General features: G+C 44.0%; 1 protein-coding gene across 1 annotated transcript in view; it reads right to left on the bottom strand.

The window, feature by feature from the left end:
* Positions 1-840: 840 nt before the first annotated feature.
* The window catches only part of LOC135550473 (protocadherin-1-like), a 100,218-nt gene continuing 73,178 nt past the window's right edge, over positions 841-27,880 (bottom strand). Inside the window, exons 4-5 of the mRNA XM_064981317.1 lie at positions 20,851-21,070; positions 841-6,010 (exon numbers count right to left, since the gene is read on the bottom strand). Of these exons, the coding sequence (XP_064837389.1) occupies positions 5,640-6,010; positions 20,851-21,070 (591 nt within the window). The 3' untranslated portion in view covers positions 841-5,639. The remainder of the gene's footprint in view (positions 6,011-20,850; positions 21,071-27,880) is intronic.

Below are 27,880 nucleotides of genomic sequence, written 5' to 3'. Positions count from 1 at the left end.
ACGAAGTGCAGTAATAGTGTTTCCCGTGAGGCTGCATTGTGCTTTTCTGACCCTTGCTGTTTAAAATCTCTGACCAGTTTGAATTGACACTTTCCCACTTATGAGTTGGTGTAACAATTTACACCATAACTTAAGACTAGGTAATAATTTACTTACTAAAAAGTATTGGAACCACTGCCTAAAATGCTACACATGTAATATGGATTCACTTATTAACTAATGTTTTACAGCTCCATCTTCATCGTCGTGGCTTTATTGTATGGTTGATTATTGTGGGGTCTTAGGTCTGTCCCTCGATCTGGTTAGCTGACAAAACAGTGAGTGACTTCTCTGAATAGCAATGTAGACACTTCCATGAGTCCTAAAATCAGGTAATATCCTTGACATAGAGCCAGCACATCCCTCAAGTGAGAGGGTCTCCTTCATATTTGCAGAGTGCAGACACATTAATAATTGATTGATAGACAGTCAGCACTACAGTGTAGTTCTGAAATGCGAAGGCTTGCCCTCATACATGAGCCACATTGCAGCACGATAGGTCCTAGAGGTGTCAGATAAATCTTTCACCCAAGGCTGAAATGCATTACCTACCATGTCCAAAAAGCAATAGACACTAGCAGTCAGAGAATGTGCTTTTCAGAGAAAATGTTCAGAAAAATCAAAATATGGCGAACTGCAAGAGCAAAGGGTATGAGTCATCACCTATCGACGCTATAAGAATACTAAACAGTTCCAAGCTACATGTGATGTTTTTTTTTATGTACCAGTAGAAACAATTACTCCAATATTCTACCAAAGACCACACTCAACACTCAATAAGTCACTGAAACCATTGTTTTTACAGGACTCCTTTTATTACAAAGTTCTTGAGGACTTATTACAAGGGATTTTTCCTTAACATGCGAAAACAGAACGAAACGGAACACATGGGAATTGAACAAACAGGTAGGATCCGACAATCCACTGTTCACGATAAACAGAAGTTCTGATAAAGCCCTCGGGAGCAGGGAGCCAGTGAAGGACTACGGTGCAGGCATAGAACGGCCACATTCACACCGACTCAGCAAAGATCAATCCAACCAAGGCAAGATGTGCACATCTCAAGAAACACATTACAATGTTTATATGCCATCGGCTTTTGTCATACGTTTTAAAAAGCTTCACTTGCATGTACATAAAACTGTACAAAAACATGGCATCACAAGCATTTTGTCCTATATAAATATAACCAACAATTAGGATAACAACTTGGTACTCTCCTGCTAAGACATACTTTCAAGGTAGCTGTCTTTATTTTAGTGTGAACTGTCTGTGACAGTGATAAAATGTGCAGTGAAGAGAATGTCAGCTCATTTGGGGAGAGGGGTCTTGAACAGAAACCAGCACTAACACCCCAGCAAAAACAGTAAACAATTTCTACCAATTATCTTTGGAATTCATGCTAAACTCATAGCCTGCCTGACAGCACACACGGGGACATGTAGATCTACATATGTACAGTTCACCTTCAGGAGAGATTTGTCACATACAGCTCACTTTGATTTACTATGTCAGGAGGCTTGGTCTTATGTTGCACCTGCAAGAAAACTCCTTTGCCCATTCTCCAGTGTTTCATAATGTCCCAACAATCTATAGCCACAATCACCATATAATACCACTACAGAGAGGCAGAGGATACTCAGGTGAACTTCACATGAAATAAAATATCAAAAATACAAAACTAAACATGACTGGACATACTGTGGAGTGTATCAAAGGTTTTCATGCTGTCCTCTACTTTGATAAAGGACAACAACCCTGCTTTCTCTAGAGAGCAGTCGACGCAAATAATAAATTCAGCATGAGTTTAAACGACAGGTAAAACCATGTGATTCAGTATATTCAACGACTCAGAACAATTGATATAGGCTGGAGGAAAGGAGTAGACCACAGTTTTTCAGGCTGAAAAAAAAACAAGAAAATGGATGCAAAGACTGGTGGTGGTAAGGACTCAAACTCAGTGGTTTGATTTTAATATGGTATTGAGTCAAAACCAGTGATCCAGTCAAGCCAGAGAGAAGTGATTCAGACTCTCATTAGTAAAGAGATAAAAACCAGTGATTCAGTCAAGCCAGAGAGAAGTGATTCAGACTCTCATTAGTAAAGAGATAAAAACCAGTGATTCAGTCAAGCCAGAGAGAAGTGATTCAGACTCTCATTAGTAAAGAGATAAAAACCAGTGATTCAGTCAAGCCAGAGAGAAGTGATTCAGACTCTCATTAGTAAAGAGATAAAAACCAGTGATTCAGTCAAGCCAGAGAGAAGTGATTCAGACTCTCATTAGTAAAGAGATAAAAACCAGTGATTCAGTCAAGCCAGAGAGAAGTGATTCAGACTCTCATTAGTAAAGAGATAAAAACCAGTGATTCAGTCAAGCCAGAGAGAAGTGATTCAGACTCTCATTAGTAAAGAGATAAAAACCAGTGATTCAGTCAAGCCAGAGAGAAGTGATTCAGACTCTCATTAGTAAAGAGATAAAAACCAGTGATTCAGTCAAGCCAGAGAGAAGTGATTCAGACTCTCATTAGTAAAGAGATAAAACTGGTGATTCATGCCAGATCACTCAGGAGATTCAGGCTCGAGTCAGAGGAGTCGGTGAATCACAGTAAGTCAGACGAGTCAACGCCAGTGAATCTGAAAGGAGTCAGACATAGCGTAGGAGCCAAAGCCAGTGATTGAGTCTGTGTGACGTTGGCTTTATCACTCATCGCCATCTTTCACACTTATCATTAATTCCAGGTCAGTGAACTCACCCGCAGCTGTAGCTCTGTAAAGCTGCTCTGTTCCACACTGAGAAGGGGTTGGGGGGGGCCGCGAAGGGGCTTCATCACAGTGTATCATGACTCGCTGTATTTTATTTCAGCGGCTAAACCCTTGCAAAATAAAAACATGTACAAGTTGCAGCTTCGCATCTACATGTTGTATGTGATTTAATCACACGTGTCCGAAACCACGTTATTTTCCACATGGGATTTTTTTCTCCATTGTTTATGTCGTAAGGGAATGGCTTTGAAAACAGCATAATGTGAATGTTTCCCTCAAGGCTAGGATAATCACCCACCTTATTTAGTCATTGCCATGTCCAGTAATTTCCATATGTTCTAAGTTTAATTATTCTACATGTGCTGCCGACGGCAGTGCGATGAGGTAAGTGCAGATAAAAATACCCCTTTTTAACTGATTTTGCAGATGGATTTGGATTATCTGGCTGCTGTGTTGTCCTCAGGGTGTGTGCTCAGTGCTCACATATGCCCTGGCTCAGGACTCATTACTCACAGTAATTAGGGGAGCGGAGCATCAATTCTAGGCCCTTCCACCCTTACTCAGACCATACCCACGGTTTCTCTCTCTATAGAAATACACTGAGGTCAAAACTAAGGTACAAATCTAATTGAATCAGTGTACAAATCAAAAAGCTATGAGTAATGCTACTGTGCTGCGAGGCAGGCTGGTGGCATAATCATCATCCAATTACCTACTAATATTCCTGTGTCCTCCAGACATCTGATTTTAAATGACTTTGAAATTATGTATTTGTAAAAGATAGCTGCTGCAGCCTACAGGAATGTCCTCTATCTACATCATACTCAATTGAAGAGTGAGGAACAACAGCTAACAAGCTAATATAACCTGTTGGCCTCAATGAAAGTCAACTGGAAATGGACTGGAAACATGGGACAGTAAATACACTCCTGCTACCAATATTTAACTTTGATTTGAAATGGCACCATTTCACCATTGTTTATAACATGCACCAATGGATGCAACAGGTCTATTCAAAGAAAATGGTGACCAGAGTGTTTTCTAAGGCATTGACAACCGCTTCCCTTCTTTGCAAATTGAATTGTCTCTTCATCCCAGAATACTGAAGCCGTTCAGGAGTGTAAAAAGCTTAGTTTCTGTGAGACAGGGGAGTCCAGTCACAGCACTCTCAGTCACTTCAGTGGTTCTCAGGACTGAAGAGTTCTGTGCTGAAACTCATGTGAATAACTCCTCATGCATTCATCAGAACCATTGAAATTCATGCGGATCGTGAAGAGAAACCCTAACGAGGCTGGAGACACAGGGTTGAAGTTAATGGTGACCTCTACGTGGAGAGCCACTGATTAGCATAGCGTTGTTTCGGCATAGGGAGGCCTAGCATTGGAGAGGAGCTTTTCACACATGACAGAGAATATAGTCTCATCTAGGTGGAGAACCACAGGTTCTAAAGGAACTAAAGTATTAAGGATTGGATAAAGGATTGGGAAAGGATTGGGAATGGTCAGTGTGACCAGGTGCGGTGGCCTCTAAGTGTACTGTTTCCAGGAAAAGAGACAAGTCACAGTGCTGAGACTCGGTGAAACACACATTGTCCGATTAAATGCTGCCACACAGCTCTCTTCACTGGCTGAAGAGCTCTCCAGAGAGCATGAGGTACAAGGCCATGGTTCTATCATGATTGGGGGTCACGGGTGTGTATGTGTGTAGAATTCAATCAAGAGCTTTTCCACACAGTCCGTCCAAGCTTTAGGGAAACATTTCAATCAAGTTTTAAACAGCAGCAGCTCAAATGAAAGAAAAGCTCAACTGCAAAAAATTCTGAGGCTATTGTTATCAGCTTGAGCCAGACAGAAATATATACAGGATACAGTGTACACCATTCAAATGTATTTACAGCACTGTACATTAAGAAAGACCATTCAATTTGATTTGTAATCAAAAGCATTAAGTCTACCCTAGGGATGTATTGCCTGTCATTTGAATGTTATCTGGTTATGGCACTAAAGCACTGATCACACATTAAAAGTTCCAGAGAACATTCCACAGGCTGGGGCTAAGCTAAGTAAATCAGTAGCGTTTGAGGGATTGATTGTATATTTTTTTTGTGTGATATTACCACAAGTGTTCAACCAATGCTTTCAAATAAACTGCATCAATAAATGAATACATTAACTAATTAATACATTATTGAACCAATAAATATGTAAATAAATAAAATAAATAAACTGAAAAACTCCTATTGCACATACCAATGGTTCCACGAATTACAGACCATATTTCCTACAGAACGGATATTTATTTAAATAAATGGACATTTCAGAGCCTCATGCTGAGTTCTTAACCAAATGGGAAGGTGCTAATTACCTAGTTGTGAAGTTGTAAATACCAGTTGGATGCATTCACATGCTTTAAATCTTTTGAAAAATGCAGATTGGCTAAAGGCCAACAAGCTGCTTCAACCATAAACTCAAAGTACAGCTATCATGCTTGTAAACAATCTATAGTGTTAAAAACGATATGAATAGATTGCTTTTTATAAATACTATTGTGTTGTTGCATTTAACTGCCGAAAATGCTGTTATCAAGGTCATTTCCTTAGAAAGTGACAGAGGTGAGCATGTAGGAGAAGTCAGAGTTTAGGGATGATAGATGTGTTTCCCACTAGTAATTACCAGTGGAGGGGCGTTCAAGACCATTTTTACCAATCTTATGAGGTAATTACCACCTTCCCACTTTGTTATGAATGCAGCATAAGAGCATGTTTCTTTTTATAAAGTGGGTGTGTCTCTGTGGCTCCTCTATCTGTGCACCAATCAGACATGGGAGATGGGGCTTTCTCACAGGTAGATCTCTCGTTTGGGGGTGTGGCTAGGAGGGGAGGTGGATGGGAACTCGGTGGCCACGCTCAGGGGCACCTCCTCCAGGGGAAAGTCCTGACTTGGGGCGTGGCCGCTGTTGGAATAGGCACTCCGGGAAGGTGGAAGGTGGGCTCGGTGCTCCTCTCCACCCAGCCTGGCGCTCCCGTTGGCCAAGCGGCCCAGGCTGCCTCTCTCCTGGTAAGGCACGAAGGTGGAGAGTTTAGGGGGGTTTCTGGTCTTGCGCACTGGGGAGGGCTGCCCAGGCATCCAGCAGGCGTCAGAGTGGCCCAGCTCGCTGCACTCTTGAGTACAGTTCCCCGTCATTGCCACATCAGGAATGGATCGCATATCTGCAAGGAGAGAAGAACACCCATGTTCAAAGAGGTTCAAATGTTAACAGACAAGAAAGACAATAGAGGGAGTTTCACTGCTGATATAACAACGCCCAGTCTGTGAAAACCTTCCTGCTCTGTCTGCTATTTCCCTTGTAGTTGTTGCTATGCACAGTACAGCTGTTGCTATGTAGCTGTTGCTATGCACTGTGCCATTGATGCTACAGCAGTTGCAGTCCAGTGGTGTGTTCTAGGAAGTCCTTTCACTGATTTGGGCAATCATTGCTAAGCATTGAGCAAAGGTTACGACCGTGTGTCTAGTGGTGATTGATAGTTGCCATCATTTTCCTGTTGTTGCCATGTTCTGTGCTGCCCCGTGGCTGTATTGTGTTGTATGTAGGTTGCCATCTAGTATGCAGTGGGTGTAAATGGCGCCCCCAATGTGTTTCCAGGGAGAGAAAAAAAGTTTAACACACAAACACGCATGCATGATCAGACAACACACCCACACACAATGCTGCATGTGGCTCCACAGGGATCCCTGCAGGGCCCCAGGGTAAACCCATCGTGGTATGGTTGTTATTGACTGACAGGTCTGAAATGAGTCCATGTCCTTGATTGTTATACATTTTCCATTCTACCATTCCTAATTAATTAAATAGGTCCACGACCTACTGACCTCATTCCAAACAGCACAGATCCAAATCAATAGCTGGACTGCATACCTACGCCCTTCATGGGCAGTCACAGAAAATACAAGGTATGGTGACTGGGTCACAGGGAACACCCTCTCGGGTCAATATGTACAGTAACTTGATAGCACCTATGAATCTCAAAACACAAACAACAGAGATATTCTGTCAGTTCAGCTTTCTGTGCAGTTCACAGGGAAACAAGCATGCAGAGCAACCCTTACATTTGTTTGCCTGGAAATTGGAGGCGGCAGCCTGTAGGCCTGCTTAGCAGCCCAGGGGACCTGTTCCCCACTGGTCTCTCTGTGTCTGTACACACAGCTAGTTCTAATACAGCCATTATGTAGGACTTCTGGGCTGTTCCACCTGCACAACACAAAGCCACAGTATTGACCCTTTTTTACCTACTGTGCACATTCAGCTCAGCACAGCTCACACTCCTGAAATAAACAGACCCCAAACACACAGTGGACATGGAAGATACATCAAAGAGGTTGCACAGTAGGTTAAAGGAGCAGCCAAAGAAAGGTGAGGGGAAAGGAAGATTTTTCTTCTCCTGGAGTGGAGCCTGGAATAAATCAAGCTCTAGGCCTGAAACAAACCCTTTAAGAGTTCACAGTCTCATGTGTCACGGAAGGAGAGTGCAGCTCCAAAGGGCCGGGAGCAGGAAGAGAGCGGGCAGCCCAGAGAGTGGATGGGTGAGCCGCAGCACTGGCAGGGCACTGGCTTTAACAGGGAGGTGATTGGATTTAGAGAGCAGGTGATTGGGTTTTGAAGAAAGGTGACTCAATGCCATTTTTCTCCCTACACAGCAAGTCCTGAACTCTCCAGATCTGGAGACAGCCCAGTGCAGCCCATGTAGCTATCGCTCATTCACTTACAGTCGGTTTCATTTTTAAGCATATCTATTTCATATATTCCATTCATTACATCAGACACACTTAGCCATGAACAACAGGAAACCCTGCCGAGCAACATTCAATATCCCATCCACCTCTCACTTTTTGATTCCCAGTGAACTTCATCATTGATTTCAAATGCACTTCCTTCACACATTTGTAATACACACTCTACCATGCACGACCACGGAGGAGAGGAGAAGGGGAGTGCGTGCAGAATTCAACCCCCCCAGCTGATACACATGTGAGGGGTGGGTTTGCATGCTGCTTGCATCAGGGTGCCAGTGGGAGGTGTTGGCTGTCTGAGCCAGGCTTCCTCTCCGTCTGATCCCCTGCCCATGGGCATGGGGGGAAGCTGCTCTTCCTGAGATTTCACACTGCTCCTCTCTGTTTGATTGCAAATCCTCCCTCTCCCCACCGGCTGCTTTCCAGTGTGTGCCACAGCGCTTGTGATCGATGGGGAACAGACATTAGAGACCCGCAGTTCATAGAAAGATGGAGGAGAACAAAATAAAGTCATTATAGCTGGGAATTGACTGTGTGGTCTTATAATTATATAATTGTGGGTAATGCTAAAATGTTAATTTATGAATGAAACATTTATTCAAGGCACCCTACGGACAGTGGAAACAACACCCAATGTATTCATATATCTTTACATACTCTAGGCCTTCTCAATGGAGATGGAGAGCGCTATCAAAACAGGCTGTGATTAGATAGTGATCTGTTCATGCATAGTAGGATAAACACAATTCCGGGGTCGTGTTTGTTTTCCAGTGACATATTGAGCGTGTTTATTAACGCATTCACAACAGTTCCCTTCGGTAAGCAGTGATACCTGACACTTTGTCTCCCTCAAAAAGAGGGAGTGAGAAAACAAGAGGGAAATAAAAATATGTGGCTAAACAGAAACGCAACAAAACACTAAATATGTCACACGTACACAAGGAATACACCATTTTCACGAATCAAATTGGGACTTTTCCTTGTTTTCTCGAAATATTGTTTGGGATCATTTAGCATATACATTCTGCATACGCACTCATTATATAACAGTCAAATTGTCATGGGAATTGTGGGGATTCTCTTTGAGAGGCTGGCACTCGAGTGAAAGGAGAGGCAAACAGCATATCCTCCCAGTGATCATCCCTGCCCATCCTCCAGTCTTTAGCTGCTCTGTGGAGCCTTTCCTCAGGCTAAGGAAGCAAATCTCAGCTTGTGAATTTTTTACACCAAAAAAATGAGAAGTGGGTACATTTCAAGAGAATATTTGATTAATTATTGAACCTGTGTTTGGTTTACTTTCTCACCGATAACGATCTCCTTGAAGAGAAAAAGCGTCAGTAGAGCTTCTCTGAAGGCCAGTCGGCCCCGGCCTATCCCTCCCACCCTCCCCAGTAGTTCCTGTCTGTGGACTAATCCCTTTCATTCAGCTTCCTGTGTTTCTGACCAACTTTTACCTATGAGGAAGAGAGGTCAGCGCAAAGGCCCTTTGAAGAAAGCCTTGGAATCCTTAGATAGACATAACCAATGTACAAAACCACGGCAGATCTAAGAGTGGCTCAGATGTGGCAGAATGGGCAAGAGAGGAGAGACACAAAGGCTCAGGTGTTTCTGTGAGGCCAAATGTTTTGGTTAAATGACCTTTAAAGTGCATAACAGAGCTCCCAACTGCCCTTCACTGATGGTTTTGTGGGATCAGCTGTCTACTGCTGCAAGAAATCATGCACTATAGAGTGTAGTTTAATATAGGCCTACATTCAATGCTGCGTGCTATTTTTAGTATTGGTATGACATTGGCCTTATTACACTAGCAGGATGTTTGGAATGGTTTGTTTTGTCCTAATACATTTGTATATGCTTTGGCTGAGTAGGGACACTGGCTCTAACTTGAGGCTTATCATACTGATATTTGCCTAATATGGTATCTTGGGATCTTTGAGATCAATGCTACTTACATTTGGCTATGATAGTAGCCTATGTTTTGGTTTTATGATGCTTCAGTAAAATTTGTCAGTTTGGTGAGAGCTTTGTTTGAGCGTGTTTGGAGAGCAGTTGAGGAGATCTTCTGTGTGACTGCAATGCTGCGCTGTTCCTTGTTGAGGAGGCAGTGGCCATGAACCCCAGTGAATTGTGGGACACACTCCACTGGCTGTGAGAAAGCCTTAAAGGCCACAGCGGCTCCATTCCACAGTGACTCGCTGGAAATAAGGAAGTACATGTCAGACCCACACAGTTCCAGTCCCTCAAGTGCTATCCATCATGGAAGGGCAGTGCACTAGTTCGAGAGCTGTTAAGCGGCTTTCGGTGCCCGTCGCACTGTGATGGAGAGATGACCCCCGGGGCCTCTCTCTAATGCCCGTCTGAGCAGCCCAACTGGGGCGGAAGACGATGTGGCCCCAAGCCAGCTCCCCTCCCCAAATTACTGTGTGTTACCTGCTCTATGAACCCAGGGACTGGGCAAATCAACGCCTCTAAGGCCCACAGAACTCCATCACCACTTTCTATATCTGATCCTCTAATGACCCCCTCCCTTGCCTACCCCTGTCTGCCCTGGACCCCCTGTTGCTGCGGTGGGACCCCCAGCCGAATGGGCCCTCTCCAGTGGCTGAGAGCAGAGATAGGCTAATGGAGACATTGTTCTGCCTTTCTCTTTATAACCACATACTCTCAGGTCCCAGCTCTCACAGATATCATCACTTCCAAATCTGCAGCTTCAGCTCGCCGGTTCCTGCTGATAAGGTGCGAGCAGGCGCAATCCTATCCGAGATTTCTCTATGGACAGAGAATGATATATTTCTATTAAAGTAATACATGCACACACATTGTAAATAGAGCTTTGAGATACTGGCACACTCGTCCACTTTGCAAGCTTAGCCGTAAAACCGTACATTTACAGTGAGTGCGTGGTATTAAGAGCAGTCATTGAATACTTGGAGAGTGTAGTTAGAAAGATTATTTAAGGGACCTAATGTGTATTCATATCCGTGTGCTCTGACTCTGACAAATAGCTACACTAATTCATAGTGATCATCTATGTTTCACAGCACTGGCATGGCTTTAAAGAGGCTTATTCATTCACCCAGTTTTAATTTCAAGTGAAAAGGATTTGGGGATTTTGTCAATAGAAACAGAAAGAATGTCAAAAATGTGAATAATATGAGTATGTTAATAAGCACTGTTTGATTCAATCACGTCCCTCGTGATTTATGCTCTTCTCATAATACTGTGGCTGAATCCCCAAAAGTGACTTTGATGAACACAACAGTGGAGAAATGGAAATACAGAACAATCACCCTGACATCCATTTCAAATGCGACATGGAATATAGCCAACATTAATTTAAGTTTCTGTCAAAGCAGCGCTGTTATCAACAGTATTATCAAAGCCTTACAGCGAACTGGACTGGCCTCACTGAATGATGAAACTTTGGGGAAATCTTTTTGAGTGGAAGAAAACATTTGTGAAATTGCCGGCAATGGGTAGAATTTGGGTAGTAGAATAATAAGGACAGCATCGTAATGTGGATGCTACTGCATGTTGTGGCTGCAATCTGTTTTATAAGCTTCCATGCCAATTCTCCAGGAAGGACAATGAGCCAATCTCCTATATGATACGGTCAATGGTTTGGTCCTTGATACCCTGTCCTCACTTCGTCCATCCCAATGGTCTCTCTTCTCTTTAGGGGTATCATTTTACAGCCATTGCAGTGAGTGGTTCGATGCATTGACTGTGTTGTGGAATAGGCCATGTTGCCAGTGATCACAGACAGATAGGAGTTTTCCAGATTGATATTTTATTTAACCTTTATTTAACTAGGCAAGTCAGTTAAGAACAAATTCTTATTTACAATGACGGCCTACTCCGGCCAAACCCGGACGATGCTGGGCCAATTGTGCGCCACCCTATGGGACTCCCAATCACGGCCGGATGTGAGCCTGGATTCGAACCAGGGACACCTCTTGCACTGACATGCAGTGACTTGGACCACTGCGCCACTCGCAAGCCGAGGGGCCTCTAGAGACACATATGACACCCTAAAACATCATCACAACACTAGCCTTTTGTCTTCAGCTCCATAGCCTCATAAACGCATCACCAAAAGGGATATTGTGAAACATTGTCCATAGTGTCAAAGCTCGTGGCAGGTTAAAGAATGCAATTCTACTACAGTAAGAAACGTCTCTACCACTGACCTGCTTGCTCTGCAGTAAAGATACCAACAACAACTAAAAACATTGGGGGCAACAAACAGCAGCAGCTGATTGGAACTGAGCACAATGGCTGTGCCAGAATGTGCTCTGTATTAAGGCCAGATTGCTCATGACAACTTGCCTCAGGGGGACCCTTTGCATGGGACTGCATTGTTCACACATTTTCAACCAGGCCCAAAATAAGCTGTGAGTCACATGACCTATCGCCTCAAAGGTGGTGGCAGTCCCATGATATGCCTGCATAGGCCACTGTCCTGGGAGAGGCTGGCACAGGCCTCTGCAATCAATTCTACTAACAGGCAGGGACTCTGACAAGGCCCAGCACCATCTGTCTGGGCAAAACCATGCCCCCGCATCGCCACGCCACACTGGCACCCGGGCAGCAGCCCAAACTGGCACCCGCAAGACAAACAAGCCCCCTCAGACTCACACTGTCTCTCAGTCTGTCTCATTCTCTTTCTCCATGTCCCCCTCTCTCTCCCTCGTTCTCCTTCTTTCTCCCTCAAACACAACAAAAATCAGTGCAGTACACACACACACACACACACACATGCACACACACTCGCACACACACGAGCACACGCACACACTGCACTCACATACACACACACAAGTATGAACATGGACACACGCACAGACAGAAAAACATGCATCCACCCACCCACGCACAGACACATACAGGTGTTCAGTGGCATCCATGTATGGCACCATAGTGTGACATTAATTAGTTACATGTAGTCTGTTGGGTAAAAGGTGGGTGCAGAGCTTTTGAAACAACCACAGAACAAAACAATCTCTGCTAGGAGTTCAAAAGAACAGAAATACAAGGCTACATGCATCATCGGAGACATCTGAGGGAGAAAAATCACACAGCATCGCTAATGGTCCTCATTATTATGCAAATGCCATTTTATTCAATTTTATCCCTTTCTCTCACTGGCCCATATGTGCAGTGAGTCCGCACAGAGGCAGACAGAGTGAGGCTCCATGCTGAGCACCTAGCCACATGGAAATAACTCCATCTGGGTGCCCAGAGAGACTGTGTGTGTCAGTGTGTGTGAGCATGCCCTGGTACCGGTCTCCAATACACAAGGGGTCCCAACTGTGCCAGTGCCCACGCCACCACAGCCAGGGGGCTGAGCACTGATCCTAGTGGGAATCATCACCAACCCGGAGGAAAGAGGACATGACTAGAACACTGGGAGTAATGTTTTCACTGAACCAGAGTTTATGAGCATCCTAATTATACTGCTGGTCACCACTGACCCAGAGTATGCTGCAGCAGTCACTGACCTAGAGTGTATCATCTATGAGTGGGGGCTGTGGGCCCATTCAGGGTCCCCAGTGACCCAGACAGAGGGGATGTAATGGGGACAGTGGAGTGTCAAACACTTGAGGTCATTGATAATGTGAGGCAATGGCTGCGCTGAGGCTCGTTACTGGTCTGGGTTACTGCCTCATTGGTTTAGATAGGATGGAAATTAGCTAATAGAAGCTGCGATGAGCGTAGCTTCTCATAGTCATGACAGAAAGACTGGTGGCATTTCAGAACTCATATGAAGCAGAATCAAAACGACTCAACTAAGCTTCAAGGAAGTGGCAATGGACTGCTGTCACTCAGAGTAGCTGGACGCTGTTTTCTAACTTTCATCACGTATTTTGTTTTGACAGAAATAAGATGTGTAATATGACTAATGATAACAGAGAAAAATCACAATTATACAATGGTAGATCAGTGATGTTGTTTGGCTTTAGGATTAGGAAGCCTATCAGAATATTCAGAAATCTAAATATTAAGATACTATTTTACATCTGCAAAGACCTAGCTTGTGAACACCCCCACCACACACACACACGTACTCCTAACACACACGTGTGTGCACATGCACACTCAAACAGTCACTCCCACTGCTTTAGACGCTTGTTGCAGATGTGCTAAAGTGTTAAAGGGTGAATAAAGCAGAATTCATGCACATGTATACCCCACAGTGGAGAATGCACATGGGAGAACGAAACCTAATGTAGAGCACTCCAACACAGCCTGGAGTCAAGAATGGAAATACAGAGGAGGTCTACAAAGAAAGGAACTGGAGAAATCAATAGCTGCAGATCATGTAGCATACAAATCAAATATCACAGATCTTCCGAACGCTGTCTGAACCTGCTCTCTGAAGACAAGAGGCTTAGCGCCAGGGAAGTGCATGCTTCCGTCTCTATCAGTGATCCAGAGCCTGAGTCAAAGACCACACACTCCCACCCACACCACACAGGCTTATACCACCCGAGCAAGAGAACACATTCCATTACACAGTATCAACCCCAATTGCTTTCACAAAACTAGCGTTAATATAGTGGTAAATTAAAAAGCCACAAGAAACTACCACACAGTTTCTTAGGTCAATCAGACTAGACAGGGAAACCTAGGAAATTAGTTTTTTGCATTACATTTTCTCACATATGGTGAGCAGGAGAGATATTTCTGTATAAGATAGCTTTGAAAGGTGCTGAGAACTCTACCAGAGTAGTTTGGGATTCACGTTGGCACTCAAACAGATTTGTGATTGTTGTAGTGTGGGTTAGCAAAGTTAATTGAAGGTCTAGTTTCATTTATTTCCCCAAAAAGATTAACTTCATCCGACCTTCAAGGCATCCTGAACAACATGAACAAAGGGGAAGTGTTACAAAAGACAACAGTGAACCATAACATCACTGAGTCATCCTAACTTCAATCTGCTGATACAGACAGACTATCAGTCCACCCAGCGAAGGACAGAGCAGGACATCAACCATTACAGCAGGCAGCAGCACTGATACAGACAGATACAGGAAATCCAGAGCTCATAGAACAGAAGGCCAGAGTGAATCATAAACCACAGTTCCCCCTGCTGTGGGCCATAGACACACTTTTAAAATGTAGATTTCCCATAACAAAAGGCCAGCCTGCATCGTATACCACGTCATTCCATCTGCGGGGCCAACGACGCACACGCTGAATGTTTCGAGTTCACATATTGCTTTTCATCCAGCTTAAATGCAGTGACACACAGATTGCTCACCTCCCTGCTTTCCACCTGTCAATCATCTCAGGAGCCGTGAATAAATCCCGGCATTGGTACAGTCGGTCACCCTGTCGCTCAACTTCATTCTAACAGAGCAGGAAAAAGACCAGGTGGAGATGGGGAGGGAGGAATCCCTCTGTCTCGCTCCATTCCTTTCACATCCATCATTTTCTGTGGGCCTTCTCTGTAATCTCCCTGAAGTGAGAATCACATTTTAATTAGGTCTATCCATTGTTAGCGGTTCATCTCCCAGCTCCCAGTCCCTACATGCTGCTACGTGCTCACCCTGTTGGCTTTGCATCTCTGTCAAAGACGACACAGTCCCAGCTCCCTGTCAGCATCCAACATCTCCCTCATCTTTCTCTGTCTTTTCATTCTTCAACTGCTCCAGCTCCGATCACAATCTTGTCCTCCTGCCACCAACAACAAACCAGACAACAAAGTCCTCTGTTCTTTAAATGGAGTTTTGTTTTTTTGCTCAGCCAATACGCTTCCTTGGAAAGAATACAACACAATAACAGAGCCAGAAAATAAAGCATGCATAATATATCATATGTGAGAGAAGTGGCTGTGAACGCACAGAGCAGGAGACTGGCCCCACCTGTTAGCGTGTCACTCATCCTCTCCCCCAACACACATCGTTCCCGGGTGGAGCTGACATTTCTCTCCCTAACGTTTCCTTTCTCTTCCCTGTCTGCTGCTGGGCGGCTGACAGCCACTCCCCACATGGGGCGACTGAGACTCTGGGAGAAAGCCACAGGAAGCCATGTTTTACCCAGACAAAAAGGAAACAAAGACGAAGCCATGCTTTGGAGTAAAAGCAGTGGAATAGGTAAAAGGCTTAATATTGGAGACGAAACCAATGAGGATATGTTGTGGAACAGTAAACTATTGGCAAGCAAACAGAGTTGAAGCAGTGCCCTTCTGGCTGGTGCTTGCATCCAGTGTATGATTTAGTGCATTGTGGTACAGGACTAACAATGCACTACGCTGAGCCTTAAGGACCCGTGGTTCTTACTGTCAGTGCATGCATGGATAATCTTAATAGGGTTATTGCTCTTTGCTATGGGTAAAGGCTTTTCCATGGACCTAGATGTCTGTGTGTATTAGGCATAGTGCAAGCACAGGGGGTTGATGGCACCTTAATTGGGGAGGACGGGCTCACGGTAATGGCTGGAGCAGAATAGGTGGAATGGTATCAAACACATCAAACACAAGGTTTCCACGTGTTTGATGCCTTTCCATTTGCACCGTTGCAGCCACTATTATGAGCCGTCCTCCCCTCAACAGCCTCTACTGGTGCACAGCATATATGGATGTAGTATTGTGGTTTGAGCACTCTATACACAACAAAGGGAAACGCATATCTCTGTAACTGGCACACCTAAGTACACTTGGCTGCAGAGAGAATGCTTGGCATAAGGAGGGAAAATGTTTACGGCAAACACACTGTTGTCTACACAGATATCACAGGGCAGATTTATTTGGAGGCCAAACGCTCCATTAGTTGGGGTTTTTAATTAGCACACTTGTGAGGGAGGGTCATTAGGAATGACTTACAGCTCTGAGAGAGGGATGAGAGGGCCTGCTAAGGGAAAAGACAGAAACACTGCTGACTCCACCTCTGACACCACAACACAAAGATCTATCTACCCACTAAGTCTATTCCACGTTGGGTCAATGTAATTTAATTGAAATGACCTGGAAACAACGTTGATTCAACCAGTGTGTGCCCAATGGGTATCTATCTATCCTTCCATCCATCTGTGCCACCAGCCAAAACAACAGCAAAAATGTCAATACAACGCTGTGCAAACACAACACACATAAGATGGTACCGGAGAAGAAGGCTGACGGTTTACGTTTCCCTAATCGATTGTTTTTACTTATTTTGTTCATAATGTTGCCGCTACCGTCTCTTATGTCTGAAAATAAGTTGTGGGCATCAGAACTGCAATTACTCACCACAAACTGGCAGAATCCTTTTTTTCCTTTAAACGAGCCCGACGTGTATGACATACTGCTTTCCCGGGAACAGGGCCAGATACAGGTCATTTGTGTGAAGAGAAGGCTGAGAATTGAAAGGCGATCGAATAAACCCCCAATGCCTTCCATTCTGCTATGAAAAAATAAAATCAATGACCTATGCGGAAGATTAAACTACCAACGGGACATTAAAAACTGTAATATCTTATACTTCACGGAGTCGTGGCTGAACGACGACATTATCAACATCCAGCTGGCTGGTTATATACTGATAGAACAGTGGCGTCTGGTAAGACAAGGAGCGGCGGACTATGTATTTTTGTAAACAACAGCTGGTGCATGATATCTAAGGAAGTCTCAAGGTTTTGCTCACCTGAGGAAGAGCATCTCATGATAAGCTGTAGACCACACTATCTACCTAGAGATTTGTCATCTGTTTTTATCGTAGCTGTCTACATACCACCACAGACTGAAGCTGGCACTAAGACCGCACTCGATGAGCTGTATTCCGCCGTGAGCAAACAGGAAAATGCTCATCCAGAGGTGGCGCGCCTAACGGCCGGGGACTTTAATGCAGTGAAACTGAAATCTGTCTTAGCAAATTTCTAACAGCATGTTAAATGTGCAAACAGAAGGAAAAAGTCTGGACCACCTTTACTCCACACACAGAGACACATACAAAGCTCTCCCTCGCCCTCCATTTGGCAAATCTGACCATAATTCTATCCCCCTGATTCCTGCTTACAAGCAAACATTAAAGCAGGAAGCACCTTTTGACTCGACCAATAAAAAAAAGTGGTCAGATGAAGCAGATGCTAAACTACTGTTTTGACCTTTTTCCTAGCACAGACTGGAATACGTTCCGAGATTTCTCCAATGGCATTGAGGCGTACACCACATAAGTCATTGGCTTCATCCATAAGTACATCGATGACGTCGTCCCCACAGAGACCGTACGTACATACCCCAGCCAGAAGCCATGGATTATAGGCAACATCTGCACTCAGCTAAAGGCTAGACCGGCCGCTTTCAAGGAGTGGGACTTCAACCTGGAAGCTTATAAGAAATCTCGCTATGCCCTCTGATGAACCATCAAACAGGCAAAGCGTTAATACTGGACTAAGATCGAATCGGCTCTGACACTCGTCGGATGTAGCAGGGCTTGCAAACTACTACAGACTACAAAGGGAAGTACAGCCGAGAGCTACCCAGTGACACGAGACTACCAGATGAGCTAAACTACTTCTATGCTCGCTTCGAGGCAAATAACACTGAAACATGCATGAGAACCCCAGCTTTTCTGGAAGACTGTGTGATCACGCTCTCCGCAGCAGATGTAAGTAAGACATTTAATACTTCTTAGGGATCAGGCCCCTTTTTCTCCATTTCCGCCTAAATGATGTGCCCAAAGCAAACTGCCTGTCGCTCAGGACCTGAAGCCAGGATATCCATATTATTGGTACCATTAGAAAGAAAACACTTTGAAGTTTGTAAAAATGTTTAAATAATGTAGGAAAATATAACACAATAGATATGGAAGGAGAAAATCCAAAGAAAAACCAACTGGTTTCTTTTTTTTAAGAGACCATCCTCTTATAAAAATGCAAGAGAAAGCTCATGATGTAAAATAGCTCCCTGGGTGTCAGCAGTCTATGTTCAAAGTTTCAGGCTTGTAAAAAACTAATATGAAATAAAGGTTTTTGTATGAGGACACAGTCTTGAAAATCTGTTCAGCTCCTGCTAAAATCGGTTTCCTATTGAACATTCTTCTTTCCGAAGGATATTTTATAGTTTGATTACATTTTAGGGTGTAGAGTAAATACAAATGTATTGTGACTTGTTGAAACAAAGTTTAGGGGTAGATTTTCGGATTCCTTTCTCTGCAAGTTGAATGAGTGGATTACTCAAATATATATACAGACTTGACACTACACTCTGGCACCCTTTGGATGATAAATCAGAGAAAGATTAAATATTTTTGAAAATCTTCATGTATGAAATCTGTGCAGGTGGAAAAAATATTTGGATGTGGGGCGCCGTCCTCAAACAATCACATGGCATGTTTTCGCTGTAATACCTACTGTAAATTGGACAGTGCAATTAGATTAACAAGATTGTAATCTTTCGGGTGATATAAGACACTTATATGTACCTGAATGTTTAACCGCTATAATAACTATGAGAATTTATTTGAATATACGCGCCCTCCAGTTTCAACGGAAGTTGACCCGCTAGCGGGACACTAAACAGGTCAGCATTCACAAGGCCACAGGGCCAGACGGATTACCAGGACGTGTACTGCAATAATGCGTTGACCAACTGGCAAGTGTCTTCACTGACATTTTCAACTCTCCCTGTCTGAGTCTATAATACCAACATGTTTAGGGCAGACAACAATAGTCCCTGTGCCCAAGAACACTAAGGTAACCTGCCCAAATGACTACTGACCTGTAGCACTCACGTCTGAAGCCATGAAGTGCTTTGAAAGGCTGGTCATATCAACGCCATCATCCCAGAAACCCTAGACCCACTCCAATTTGCATACCGCCCCAACAGATCCACAGATGATGCAATCTCTATTGCACCTCACATTGCCCATTCCCACATGGACAAAAGTAACACCTATGTGAGAATGCTATTCATTGACTACAACTCAGCTTTCAACACCATAGTGCCCTAAAAGCTCATCAATCAATAAGGTGGGACTAAACACCTCCCTCTGCAACTGGATCCTGGACGTCCTGACGGTCCGCCCCCAGGTGGTAAGGGTAGGTAACAACACATTCGCCACGCTGATCCTCGAATCAGGGGCCCCTAGGGGTGCGTGCTCAGTCCCCTCCTGTGCTCCCTGTTCACTCATGACTACATGGCCAGGCACGACTCCAACACCATTATTAAGTTTGCCGATGACACGACAGTGGTAGGCCTGATCACCGACAATGACAAGACAGCCTATAGGGAGGAGGTCAGAGACCTGGCCATGTGGTGCCAGGACAACAACCTCTCCCTCAACATGATCAAGACAAAGGAGACAATTAAGGACTACAGGACAAAAGAGTATCTAGCACACCCACATTGTCATCAACGGGGCTGTAGTGGAGCAGGTTGAGAGCTTCAAGTTCCTTGGTGTCCACATCACCAACAAACTAACATCGTCCAAGCAAACCAAGACAGTCGTGAAAAGGGCACAACAAAACCTTTGGCATGGGTCCTCAGATCCTCAAAAGGTTCTACAGCTGCACCATTGAGAGCATCCTGACTAGTTGCATCACTGCCTGGTATGGCAACTGCTCTGCCTCTGACCGCAATGCACTACAGAATGTAGTGCGTACAGCCCAGTACATCCCTGGGGCCAAGCTTCCTGCCATCCGGGACCTCTATACCAGGCGGTTTCAGAGGAAGGCCCTAAAAATAGTCAAAGACTCCAGCCACCCTAGTCATAGACTGTTCTCTCTGCTACGGCACGGCAAGCGGTACCGGAGCTCTTGGTCCAAGAGGTTTCTAAACAGCTTCTACCCCCAAGCCCTAAGACTCCTGAACATCTTATCTTTTACACCGCTGCTACTCTCTGTTGTTATCATCTATGCATAGTCACTTTAATAACTCCACCTACATGTAAATATTACCTCGACTAATCTGTGCCCCTCCACATTGACTCTGTACCGGTACCCCCCTGTATATAGTCTCGCTTTTGCTATTTATTTCTAAACTGCATTGTTGGTTAGGGGCTCGTAAGTAAGCATTTCACGGTAAGATCTACACCTGTTGTATTCGGCGCATGTGACTAATACAATTAGATTTTGATTTGATTTGTCAGCAACACTGTCTGCACATGTCTACCCTCTAAAAAAACACACAAATAGCCCAAACAAATCCCCGCCTTAGTTCACAACCCTGAGTCACTCATTTTACAAACACAAAACACTTTACAAACACAAAACACCAGACTACAAACTACTATTAGATACAACACACACACTGCAACTCACAGAGAATTCAGGATCGTACCGTTTTCAGGGTGCTCCATTTCCCCGATGCTGCCATCCGGGGTGGTCCTCTCGTAGTGGTCCTCAGGCAGGGTCAGTGGCCCGATGCGGGGGCCTGATGATGACTTACTGCTGGGCGTTTCGGATTCCTCCAGGCCACTGTCATAGTAACTGTGCTGAGATGCATCCTGCAGATCCTGCACTGGATTGGCTGTGGAGAATGTCACTCTGCGATGGGGGAGCTGAAACCAGAATAGAGCTCCATCAACAAAAAAGTCTAACAGAAACCTTCTTAATAGAGGAGCATAATGATAAACAACAGAAGACCATGTCCTATATAAAAGCATAGACTCAACTCTATTAGCTGCAATGGAGTTGACTGCAGGGGGAATCTCCCTCTTACAGAGATACGTTTACTAAATGGCCAGTTGCCATCTTCAACAATGGAAAGATGACTTCTCATGGCACAAACACAAGCACACTCCCTCGCCCACGCACACCCCTCGTAAAACTGAGGAAACCACTGATACAGCAGAAAATGCCTTATTGCCTATTCTGTGCTGCTAAGAAAGAGTCTGTGGTGGAGATCAATAACCCAGGTCTGTACTCCACTCTCCCCTTCTCCATCCTCCCCTCTTCTTTCAGGCAAACTAAACAGATCCATTTTAGCAGTGATTGGAAGCATTTGGACAGTCATTTTAGCACGTATACTGTACAGGAACCAGCTTTTAGAGCATACATTACCATCAACACTGGGTTGTTAATCAGGCCTACCAGACCACTAATGCTGCCACGATGGTTTTGCTATTATCAATCATTTATAATCTAGCAACTTTTAATTTACTCTCTCCTCTGTTTCTTTCTTTCTTTCTTTCTTTCTTTCTTTCACTCACAATCAGTACTTCCTATCTGTGTTCTGAAGTGCTGGCCAACATATGCTGTGTGTAAACTTCCTCCTCCCACATGCCCCAGTGCAAATGGTCATGGCCATACAAAAAGCCCATCGTTAACATTTGCACGGGAAAAGTTAGTGAGCTTTATCCATCAATTTAAGCCTTACTGAACGAGATGTTTACTACTTCTAAAATCTCTCTCTCTCACTCTGTTTGTGTGTGTAATGTATGTGTTTGTGAGTGTCTTAGAGCATAATCTTTTATCTGTTTCCTCCCTTCATTACATTATTTGATTTGAAATAAGGACCATAATGTGACGTCTTGACGACTGGTAAAATAAATGTCTTGAGAACCTCTTACAAACATCTTAACATGCTTCTTAACAACATCCTGGTAACTGACAGGGAACTACACAAAGGTCCACCAGAGAACATTCCCTTGGGACCATTACGTGATGTCCCACCCTGCAAACAAAAATGTATCGTTAGGACATCCCTGGAGCATCACAAAATGTTGTGTCATGGACCCCTGCAGGTTTTGTCTAGTTCCCAGTTGTCCCAGAGATGTCCCCAATAATGTTTTTAGGATGTTCTTGGGATGTTGTGTCATGGTCCCCTGGAGGTTTTGTCTAGTTCCCAGTTTTGTTACAGGGATGTCCCAAGGACATTTTATGACATTCTCGGAACGTTGTGTCATGGTCCCCTGGCATCCTAAAAATGATCCAGGAACTAGACAAAAGCTCCAGGGGACCATTTACTTTGATTTATTTAACCAGGCAAGTCAGTTAAGAACAAATTATTATTTACAATGACAGCCTAGGAACAGTGGGTTGTTCAAGGGCAGAACGACAGATTTTTACATTGTCAGCTTGGGGATTCAATCTAGCAACCTATCGGTTACTGGCCCAACCATAACATAACGTCCTGACTACTTTAGGTGACCATGTTGTGACGTTCTAGGGACATCTTAACAGCAAATTTTGTTTGCAGGGACGTTCCTTTGGGACATTCACGCACTGTCCTGAAGACTAGTCAAATTAAAGTCCCGAGAACGACCTAAAAAGGTAACGACATGGTCTTCAGTGACAACCTGGAAACTTACAGGTAACTAGACAAAGGTTCCCCAGAGAATGTTCCCTTGGGACCATCATGCAACGTCCCCTTGACAATCATGAAACGTCCCCTTGTGGTCATTGAATGTCCCACAGATAACGTCCTGTAGGTACCAAATAGGAACCTTTTCACAACATTGTCTAATTGACATCAAAACGTTCTCAGAACGTCAGTGGGACAACGTCTGGCCAAGACTTAATGGGACCTAATCGAAATGTTGTCTAATGTCCTTAGGACAACCCCTCTTTGCTGGTTTGCTTTACTAGGACGAACCGAGGTAATGGTATTCTCAAGGAGAACTCTCAGACTGTGATTAAAGGTCTCCAAGGCAGACACATTACTATTTAAATGTAAGGGGGCATTTAGTTGTTTAAATATGGATTCTTGCTTAAACTGCTCCTCCAGGCATAGCTACAGAGTCAGCATTTTGGTAGGCTGGGAGGCCGAGAGGCTGGGGCTACGCAGATGGGAAATAAGATTCTCCCTTTTAGTCTGAACACAACTACTCCATCAAGCCTGGAGGAGTTACAAAGAGGAGACAGAGGGGGGGGGGCAGTAGAGGGATCAACGCTTGGGGCTAGAGGCGACTTGGAGGAGATTCTAGAGGACTGGAGGCTGGAAACTCGGAAAGACTTAGAGCTGGGGGTGGGGCTAAAGCAAAATCCGAGAGGACTGTATGTAAATGTGAATATCTAATCAATCTGATCAGTGTCACATAGAATTATCCTTCTTTGAGCAATGTCACATGGCTTGATCATGATATGAGTGCAAAATAATATACAGATGGGATTTGTCTGAATCAGAGAGTTTGATGCCCAGACTGAGGATTCGTCTGGCCTGGCACAGTAGAGCGTAAATTATGCCCTGTAGCTGGCTGATGGAGCTGGCTGTTCTTCTCACAGTAGGTGTGGTCTGGTGAGAAGTGTTGCTCTAATGGAAGGAGAGACATTCTCAGTTCAGCATGGGCCTGTTGAGGCCAGTGGGAGCGCGTTTTTTGTTGTTGTCTGTGAGTGATTCATTCACACCATTACTCCTGCATCCTGTCATTTGAAACGGTGTGAACAGTGAGATTTGTCATTAGTGGCAGCTACATTCACACTGGCTGATGCTGGCTACAATAATGCAGGGCTTCACTGTGACAACATTACGGCATTTCAAAGCCACTGCACTCATTGTTAAGTGCATGATTTCCTGGGTATAGAAAGGTTTTCCCATGGAGGGAAAGGTAGTCTCAGAGACAGTGAAGAGCATGAATACAACTCACCAAATGGCAATATATAAGGGTTTGTTAATCTAGCCATCTATGTGCTCCCTCTCTCCTCTCTGTCCCTATCCCCTTCTTTATAAAAAATAATGTTTTCTCCTCCTTCATCCTTATCCTCTGTTCTCCATCCTATCTAGTCTCATCTCCCTCTTCCCTAATTCATGTTGACCCCTGTATAGTGTCTCCCTCTTGTCCCTGCCTCTTGCCCCTGTCCCCCTCCCTCCCTCCCTCCCCCTCTGTCTCTTGTCCTCTAGTTTTCTGGTAGCTGTGTCTCTTTGATAAGCCTGCAGTTTTGAAGACTCCAGTTCCAGACTACTTGCCTCCAAGCTATTGCACCTACAATACAAAAACAACTATATGATAGAGAAAGAGATCGAGAGAGAGAGAGAGAGAGAGAGAGAGAGAGAGCAAGAGAAAAAAACAAGAGGGGATTCGGTCAGCAACAGAGGAGACGGAGTGAAATCGAAAAAATAAAAACAGATCTGAATGCAATTCTTTCACTTCTGCTTCACTTTCTATGATTTTATGCTTGCTGCATCTCTTCAGAGGTGCACTCCTTCATTGTCATATTTGTTCGTGCAGCTCATCTTTCCTGTGCTCTCTTCCACGCCTTCAGAGAACGCGGCTCATTGATCCCCGCGTACACGCCCAGACTGCCAGAGCCACAGCGTACTCACAACACACTGTAACTAACTGGGAATGCTGCTAGGATTTACATGCAGGGTGGCTAATAAACTGTCAAGAGTTTACAAAACATACAGGGACTCCAACTCACGCCAGAGCTTGAGTTGAACAAGGCACTGTTTATACTGCTATAGGCCTATACGACAGTATTGGATAGAGAGTTACAGACACACATGCATTGCATTTTGTTATGCTAGGATTTAATTGATCTTGGCAAAACTATGTCAAATGATTATGTAATGAACCTCCAGATTAACTTTCAAGAAAAATCCTTGACTCCCTTACACATACGGTGAACCAAAATAGATCACGAGAGGCATCTCCCATACTAGAACTAGCCTTGCAGTTAAGCATCTGACTTTGATCAGTTAGAAAAGAGGTAAATTGCTAAACTCCCCATCTCTGAGAAAACTCCTCTTACTGCAATTGGTAGTTGTTCCAAGCCCATTTACCCCCACTTCCTTCTAAATCGCTACCATGACTCTGATTGTCCTAGCTAGACCATTACCCCTTCCTATCCCCTTTTCTCTCTCTTTCTCTGCTGTCTGTTCAATGCTCCCTGCAATTCTCTCTCCCTCCCTGGAAAAATCCTACTCTCCCACCATACTCTCCCCATTGTCTCAGTCTCAATCTTTCTCCGCACTGCTCTCTCTCCCTCCATCTTCCTCTATCCATCCTTTTCTGTCTCTCTGTCACTCTCCCTCTCTTTGGCAGAGTAGCTTGCCATTGGGATTTAGAGGAAATTGAATTGAATTATGAAGGAATTTCTCTGCAGTACGATTGGCATAATTTCCCCCCTCACAATAAAACATCATTCTCATATCTCTCGGTGTGGGAGAATGAAAATAGGCCGTGCACAATTCTTTCTCTCATCCTTTTAAATTGAATTTTTCATATCACAAGGCCACGGAGACATCTACCATTTCCTTTAAGATGGGCAGCAAACCCATTTCATAACATCCGAAAGGCACAGACTGTGATTCAATGGGAAAAAGTTCTACATCCAACAGCAGTGTATGTATTCCTCAACACTGAATGATAACAAAGGGCAGCATAGATCTCTGCAACTTGAAAAGGTAAAAGCATACCAGTACTATGATTTGTATATGTTTGCCTTCACAACCCATTTGGAGCACTTCATTCAAACCTTAGTGGAGCTGAGTGTCTTATTCCTAACCTCACTCTCTCTCTCTCTCCCACTCATGTTGTCTCTGCCTCTCCCTTGGGCATGTTAGGCTTTCTGTGTTTTTTTCTATATTAAACTGTACTGTGTACAAATAAAGAGGAAATGGGTCTCATTCAATCTCCAATCCTTTTGTTTTAAGAGACCTAGTGCTGAATTGACAAACAAGGTAGGCTTTTACAGAAGATGAGAAAATGCTGCCTACATTAACATAATGAGAAAATGACAGTAATTGTCATCATTTACAATACCTCACCCATTCCAAGTAATGAGAAATGTTTAAAAAACCTCCCTGTAAAATATGAAATATAGTCACACAAGGCTTTGTCAATCAGGCCAGAAAGAGGGTGTGGAGGAGAGGAGAGATGGAGAAAGCCAGACACCAGAGAAATTAATCCACAATATCCACTCCCTAGTGGGTACCTTAGTCCCCCTCAAAGTTCTCTTTTTCAGGGTGAATATCTCTATTCCTGCGCTATCGGGCTGGGAGGCATGCATGGAGCTCCAATTGCTTAAAAGAAGTGGAACATAATGGGGTTGTGAAGTGAGATGACAAAGCCTTCAAGCATGCTTAAAACTTTTTTCTGGGCTTCCTCTTCCTCCCCCCCCCTCCTCCCCCCCTTAGTCTTTTTTTCCGGAATGTCTATTAATAACGTCTCATATCCTTGGTGATCGTCTTCATTTGTTAGCCTACATAGGAGATGGAAGTTCTGATTGACAAGTCATTTTATGAGGAAGAGGATCTTGGAAATGCATCTGCATCTCATTCCTGCGCTCTAAGTAATCCGTTGGAAACAACTTGACGGGCATTCCATGTGTCCCTTCATCTGATCAAATCAAGGAACTGGTGACATTAAAAAATCATGCTTAATTAGATCCGGAGCTGCCTTTTTCATCTCTGGCTACAAGCACCCTGCCACTGCCAAAGCAGTGGGACATGTTCCCTCCATTGATCTATCTCAGCAGACCAGGGGATTCAGCAGGGCCCTAACACTGTGAAACGAGGCAGGAAAAAAAACGACATACCAAAAATCATCAGATCAAGAGATTATTCCATCTGAGCTAGCGAGATGTGCTGTGTGTCCTCTATTGCCTCTCAATCACACTGCTTGGCAGGCTAGCTAGAATGTAGTCGGGAAAAAATCTAAAGGTATCAAAGGCTGAGAAGCATCAAAACCTAGGAAACAAACAGTCCAAATGATCCCGTGGTAAATGCATACTGTAGTAGTGTTTATTAGTGGTGTGAGGGTTAGCTGTTTGTTCACCCACATCTGACCGCAATTGCAAACATCCCAACCTATCTGCAACCCCCAACTATATGTGATACAGTGAAAATCTGAGGCCCGCACCCAACCCTAACTCGCAAATATAAAATGAGCTGTTGGCTACAGTCACAGACTGCGTAGTGATTTATTTGACAGGGGGTGCATGATTTTCTTTTGCCCGACTTAGATATGTTTCTGCTTATAATTTCCAACATTTTGGTAGGATATTTGTTAGTCAACTTGTCCATAATTAGATACATGCACCTTCACTTCTGTCATTATACAGTATGTTGCCCGAGAAGACTACATAAACCCATGCTCAGCAGAATAATGTCATAAATCGATCTAATGAATGCTTCAATCTAGCTGACATCAGTAAAGTTCTCTGTCATCTTTTGTGGCACATCTTTCGTGTTTAGTGTTTGGGGAGAAAAATACTTACGACATTAGTTTCGACTGGTTGTAATGAAATAGAAAACTCTAAAACGACATGTTTTGATAAGATTTCAGTTCAGCATATTAAAGGTTGCATGAAATTAAGCAAGAAATGCTTAATTCTGCAGGAGTTCATATTAAGGCTATGTGAGAGAATATAGACCTATTGTCATTGTCCAGATTTCTGTTTCCGTTGAACCCATCTGAACAGTAGGC

This window comes from Oncorhynchus masou, chromosome 12, assembly GCF_036934945.1.
Source record: "Oncorhynchus masou masou isolate Uvic2021 chromosome 12, UVic_Omas_1.1, whole genome shotgun sequence".
NCBI lineage: Eukaryota > Metazoa > Chordata > Actinopteri > Salmoniformes > Salmonidae > Oncorhynchus > Oncorhynchus masou.
This window is presented reverse-complemented; position numbering and strand designations above follow the sequence as displayed.